Source organism: Nicotiana tabacum, chromosome 12 (assembly GCF_000715075.1).
Source record: "Nicotiana tabacum cultivar K326 chromosome 12, ASM71507v2, whole genome shotgun sequence".
Lineage (NCBI taxonomy): Eukaryota > Viridiplantae > Streptophyta > Magnoliopsida > Solanales > Solanaceae > Nicotiana > Nicotiana tabacum.
The window spans coordinates 40,852,843-40,859,766 of record NC_134091.1 but is presented as its reverse complement, the minus strand read 5'-3'; the positions used below and the strand labels follow the sequence as shown (position 1 = coordinate 40,859,766).

Below are 6,924 nucleotides of genomic sequence, written 5' to 3'. Positions count from 1 at the left end.
AAATTTAACAAAGTAAGATTGAAATAATATTTAAGTTAACAAAAAAATCCGAAAAACCTCGGAAAATCCGACAAAACCGGACCAATCCAATTTGATATAGTTGATTTGATTTTAATAAAACCGAACCAAGTTGGTCCATGTGCACCCCTAAGTGCACGTATATGACTTTTCTTCGGGGGCGTCTGAGCAAAAATTTGCAACTAGTATTCCACATTACATGGCCCGCGAAAATGATAGAACCATTGACAGGCATGTCCATCAGCTCGTCAACGAAATGTCTTTTGAATAATTCTGGAGACTATATTTCCACAACTTTAAGCTAGTGATTTGGGTATATACTTCCAAGGATAGTGAAACATTGACTTCAAGTCTTTCTAATTCTACCCGTATTTTACAAGCTGAGAAATTAATGCCATTGCCTCGCACGACTTGTAATGATTCATTTCACTACAATATAAATTAAAGCTCTAACATGCACAATAACCAAAACAAACAACTGAATTTCATCCTTTAGCCATGATGATGGTTCCCAGAATATTATTTTCTTTACTTCAGTTTTTCACTCTCTTATATTTGTTGGCAGTTTCTTTTGCTTCTACTGAGGAAGCACCTGCTCTCCTCAAATGGAAAGCGACTTTCCAAAACCAGAATAATTCCTTATTGGCTTCATGGACACTAATTGCCAAGAATTCTTCTAGCATTGGAGGGGCGAGTTCTGATGCATGCATGGATTGGTATGGAGTTATATGTGTTAATGGCAGGGTAAACAGGTTGAATATTACAAATGCTGGTATTATTGGTACACTCTATGATTTTTCATTTTCATCTCTCTCTTATCTTGAATATGTTGATCTTAGCATAAACCAGTTCTCTGGCACCATCCCTCTTGAAGTGGGAAAGCTCACTAATCTTGTCTATCTTGACTTGTCCATGAATCAGATTTCAGGAATAATCCCACCACGAATCAGCTCACTAGCCAAGCTTCAGACCCGCTCCATCTTTGACAACCATTTAAATGGTCCCATTCCTGCAGAAATAGGGAAGATGACGTCGCTTGAGAATTTAAGCTTACATATGAACAATCTTTCTGGCCCAATTCCAAAAACTATTGGTGACTTAAGTGAGCTCAAAATTTTGTACCTTTTTTCTAACCAACTTTCTGGTCCCATTTCTACAGAGTTGGGGAATCTGAAAAACCTCAATGGTCTAAAATTATCCGATAATCAGTTTACTGGTTCAATTCCAGTTACGGTATGTGACTTAAGTGAGCTCAAGACTCTATACCTTCATTCAAACCAACTTTCTGGTCCCATTCCTACAGAGCTGGAGAATCTGAAAAACCTCACAGATCTGCAATTATCCTATAATCAGCTTACTGGTTCAATTCCAATTATACTAAGTGGCATAAGTAAGCTCAAGACTCTGTACCTTTTTTCTAACCAACTTTCTGGTCCCATTCCTACACAGTTGGGGAATTTGAAAAACCTCATTGATCTGGCATTATACCAAAATCAGCTTACTGGTTTAATTCCAACTACTCTAGGTGACATAACTGAGCTCAAGACTCTATACCTTTATTCTAACCAACTTTCTGGTCCTATTCCTACGGAGCTGGGGAATCTGAAAAACCTCACAAATCTAAATTTATCTGATAATCAGTTTACTGGTTCAATTTCAAAAACTATTGATGACTTAAGTGAGCTCAAAATTCTGTACCTTATTTCTAACCAACTTTCTAGTCCCATTCCTACAGAGCTGGGGAATCTGAAAAACCTCACTGGTCTAGATTTATCTGATAATTATTTTACGGGTTCAATTCCAATTACGGTGGGTGACTTAAGTGAGCTCAAAATTCTGTACCTTTTTTCTAACCAACTTTCTGGTCCCATTCCAATAGAGTTGGGGAATCTGAAAAACCTCATTGATCTGGCATTATACGAAAATCAGCTTACTGGTTTAATTCTAACTATTCTAGGTGACATAACTGAGCTCAAGACTCTATACCTTTATTCTAACCAACTTTCTGGTCCTATTCCTACAGAGCCGGGGAATCTGAAAAAGCTCACAGATCTAGATTTATCTGATAATCAGTTTACTGGTTCAATTCCAAAAACTATTGGTGACTTAAGTGAGCTTAAAATTCTGTACCTTTTTTCTAACCAAATTTCTGGTCCCATTCCTACAGAGCTGGGGAATCTGAAAAACCTCACTGGTCTAGATTTATCTGATAATCATTTTACGGGTTCAATTCCAATTACGGTGGGTGACTTAAGTGAGCTCAAAATTCTGTACCTTTTTTCTAACCAACTTTCTGGTCCCATTCCAACAGAGTTGGGGAATCTGAAAAACCTTACTGATCTGCAATTATCCTATAATCAGCTTACTGGTTCAATTCCAATTACAGTAAGTGACATAAGTAAGCTCAAGACACTCCACCTTTTTTCTAACCAACTTTCTGGTCCCATTCCTACAGAGTTGAGGAATTTGAAAAACCTCATTGATCTGACATTATACCAAAATCAGCTTACTGGTTTAATTCCAACTACTCTAGGTGACATAACTGAGCTCAAGACTCTATACCTTTATTCTAACCAACTTTCTGGTCCTATTCCTACGGAGCTGGGGAATCTGAAAAACCTCACAAATCTAAATTTATCTGATAATCAGTTTACTGGTTCAATTTCAAAAACTATTGGTGACTTAAGTGAGCTCAAAACTCTATACCTTTTTTCTAACCAACTTTCTGGTCTCATTCCTACAGAGTTGGGGAATCTGAAAAACCTCACTGGTCTAAACTTATCCGATAATCAGCTTAATGGTTCAATTCCAGTTACGGTATGTGACTTAAGTAAGCTCAAGACTATGTACCTTCATTCAAACCAACTTTCTGGTCCCATTCCTACCGAGTTGGGGAATCTGAAAAATCTCAATGATCTAGATTTATCTGTTAATCAGATTACTGGTCCAATTCCTGTTTCATTTGGCAATTTGAGAAACTTGCAAAGACTGAGATTTTGCGCCAACAAACTTTCTGGTTCCATTCCAAAAGAACTTGCATATTTGGATAACTTGGTTATGTTGTCAATGACTGAAAATCAGTTTTCAGGCCACTTGCCAGAGCATTTTTGCAAAGTGGAAAACTTGTGAACTTCACGGTGAATAGTAACAAGCTGACGGGTCCAATACCAAGAAGCTTGAGCAAGTGCTCGAGTCTCAGAAGAGTTCGTTTTGATAACAATAGTTTCACTGGGAATTTATCGGAAGCTTTTGGTATCTATCCAGAGCTTCAGTTCATTGATTTGAGCGACAACGATTTTTATGGTGAACTTAGCAGCAACTGGGGCAAATGCAAGAATTTGGCAAATTTGCAGATAGCCAGAAATAACATTAGTGGTAGCATACCACCAGAGATTGGAAACGTCAAAGGGCTTCTAGGACTTGATCTTTCATCTAATTATTTGGTTGGGCAGATTCCAAAAGAATTTGGAAAATTGGCCTCTCTAGTTAAACTTTTTATGCAGAACAATCACATTTCTGGCAATATTCCGAGTGAACTTGGGTCACTGACAAAGTTAGAGTCCCTTGATCTGTCAGATAATAGATTGAACGGGTCGATCCCAACATTTATAGGAGATTATATGAACATGTTTCTCTTGAACCTGAGCAACAACAAATTTGGCCAGAAAATTCCAAAGGAGATAGTGAGGATAACTCACCTTAGTGTACTTAATTTGAGCCATAACCGTCTAGATGGAGAAATACCCTCTCAGTTAGCCAGTTTGCTGGACTTGGAAAAGTTGAATCTTTCTCACAATGGCCTCTCTGGCCGCATTCCTGAAGAATTTGAAAGTATGACTGGTTTGCGGGATGTTGTCTTTTCATACAATGAGTTGGAAGGTCCAATACCAAATAATAAAGCTTTTATGAATGCTTCATTAGAAGGTAATAAAGGTCTTTGCGGCAATGTAACAGGATTTCAGCCTTGCGAAAGGCCATCTTCGACGGTGAAGAAGCACTTAAGAAGAAAACTCATCCTCGCCACTGTACTTCCTGTTATGGGAGCACTAGTACTTCTCTGTGCTTTTACTGGTGTTCTTATGTGTGATAAAGGAGGAAAGTTAAAGATGTTGAAAGAAAGGATGATGGTTTGTTTTCGATATCCTTGTTAGATGGAAAGGCATTGTACATGGATATCTTAAACGCCACAGAGGAGTTTGATGCAACATTTTGCATCGGGCAAGGAGGGCAGGGAAGTGTTTACACGGTAAACCTTCCATCATTAGGGAGTATAGCTGTGAAGAGATTTCATTCTTTATTTGCGAATACACATTGCAAAAGCTTCACGAATGAAGTAAATGCATTGATTGGGATTAAGCATCGGAACATTGTGAAACTCTTTGGCTTTTGTTCGAATGCACAACACTCGTTCTTGGTTTACGAGTATGTGGAGAGGGGGAGTCTGTTTAGTATCTTGAGCAATGAAATTGAGTCCAAGAATTTGGATTGGCTAAAAAGGGTGAATATCATCAAAGGTGTTTCTTTTGCTTTATCTTATCTGCACCAGGATTGCTCACCACCGATTGTTCATCGAGACATATCAAGCAGTAATGTTTTGCTTGATTCCGAGTATGAAGCTCGTGTTTCAGATTTTGGAATAGCCAAGCTTCTCAAGCCAGACTCGTCCAATTATTGCACAACGCTTGCAGGCACATATGGCTATGTTGCACCTGGTAAGATCTAACTTTTAATCATTTTTTTTTATATATAGCCACGCACTCTATACTTTTTATCTCGTGTACTCATTTATATTGTTATGCTTATTTGGAAATTATATTGTTCCAGAGCTTGCATATACAATGAAGGTTACAGAAATGTGTGATGTGTATAGCTTTGGAGTATTAGCATTGGAGATAATCAAAGGAAGTCATCTTGGGGAATACATTACTCTGCTAGCAAATTCATCGACTAGAGATCATATGCAGCTTAGCGATTTGCTGGATGGACGCCTTCCATATCCTGATGATAGAGTAAAAGAGGTTTTGGTTTTTATCATCAATCTAGCAAGCTCTTGTTTGGTTGAAACTCCGAAATCGAGGCCAACAATGCACTTCATCGCTCATAAGTTATCATCAATGGATTCACGCCCATGTACTCATCATAGATAAAACCCCCATGTAAGGCGAGCTATATAATCCCTGATCTGTAAGGTGTCGTTTTATGGAAATGAATAATAAGCTTTGACACCAAGGTGGTTGTGAAGTAAGTAATTTAATGAGAAGGTCCACAAAAAAAAAATACTACTGGGACTAGTATTCTAGTATTGTTAGGATGCTTATCTGGTTTGTATTAGAGTGTATACAATATAATGTATAAGGTAATTATTTAATTTCTTGTGCCAAAAACTAATAAAAACAAGTTTCATGTTTGCTAAGTACTGATGTTAGAGTAGGATTACTTTGCATAATTTTTATAGCTCATGAATAATCTCTAACCGTGAATACTTCTAAAATATGATCACACTGCAATGCATGTAAAAGAATGATACTCTATCTTTTAAAGATGAAAGTAGAGAGGATTATGCATCAAAATAACATCTCATTAAATATGTATGATTATCTGACTCTTTTCAAACAAATATTTTAGTTGTAAAATACTGGAGGTTTTTTTCACTGGAGTTAATAGAGAAACAAATTTCTTTGATTTTTCTGCTTCTTTCGCCTTGAGTTGATGTCGAGAATTCAAGTTTCTGTACCATTTTGTTCTTTTTCGTCTGTTTTACAATCTATGCATGCAGAAGCACGAGTTTTGATGTCCGTTTTTGCTAAGATGTGCTTCTCTGGAGCCAGGAAATATTAGAACATATGGATTTTGGTACTATAGGAAATTACTAATGGGAAAGAATAATTGATTCAAGCCAAGTGATAAAGTATCTATTGTTAATAACAAATTCGTCCCACCATTAGAATTTTCTCTGTAAGTGGAGTTCTGCAAATACGCCTTTTAGAATAAAACAAAATTCACTACATTTTCCACAAATGAAATTAGAAAATTTTGAGCATTCCCGTGGAAGATGAAAGTATCTTTTGCAAACACTGCAAAACAACTGAGTAGGATTGGGAAACCATGTTTCTTTTTGGTTAGATGGTGAAGCCTTTGTATAGCCAGTATCATCAGTTACTACCTGTTTGGACACTATTATCAGTTATCTGGCTTTGGATTGTGTTCAGAACAACATAACTTCAAAACCTATTATCGGTGAGGATAAGAAATCCTGAATATAAGTCACGCTAGGTTTATACCTTTTGACACAGTCGTTTTGTTTTTCTGTCCGACTTTATATCTAGAAAGAGTTAGCTGTAATATATGTTGCGCGGACTTTTCAAAATGTCCGCTATACTCATGTCGACACGACATGGGTGTGTTTGTGGGTGTGCGTTCCGTACTGGATATAGTTAAACAGTTTTGGGTGCTTCTGTAAAAGGTGGCCTTGTTTTTAGGCTTTTCATTTGTTAGCCTTGTTGGCATATTTGGAGCCTTTTATTTAAGGTCTTGTTGGCAAATAAATTACCTTGTATTTTGAGAGGATGTGGCCAATTGTTGGCCAAATATTTCTTTCCAGTTTTTCTATATAATGAGCACTCTCTACTCATTTCAAAATGCACCAACAAGATTAGAGTTATTAATTTCTTGTTTCTTCTCCTCCTTTAGTAATTGAGACTATTTTGTAAGAGAGTTGAATGTTGGAAAATATTTGTGTGATCCCCTTTCTTTGGAGTGATCTTGTGAGGGTACTCTCTCGTGGAGTATTTGGGATTAATTAGAGTATTTACTCTAATTTTGTACGCTCTTTTGTACTCTTGTTACTATAGAGAAATTGCTCTTCTCCGCTTGTGGATGTAGGTCATACTGACTGAACTACATTAA

At 37.0% G+C, this 6,924-nt stretch overlaps 1 protein-coding gene across 1 annotated transcript; it reads left to right on the top strand.

Moving 5' to 3' along the window:
- Positions 1–472: 472 nt before the first annotated feature.
- Positions 473–5,383, top strand: LOC107823930 (uncharacterized). Its single transcript, XM_016650643.2, is given in 4 exon segments — positions 473–3,130; positions 3,133–4,104; positions 4,107–4,730; positions 4,843–5,383. Coding segments are annotated over 4 exon segments (4,533 nt in total). The 5' UTR covers positions 473–516; the 3' UTR covers positions 5,166–5,383.
- Positions 5,384–6,924: the final 1,541 nt, after the last annotated feature.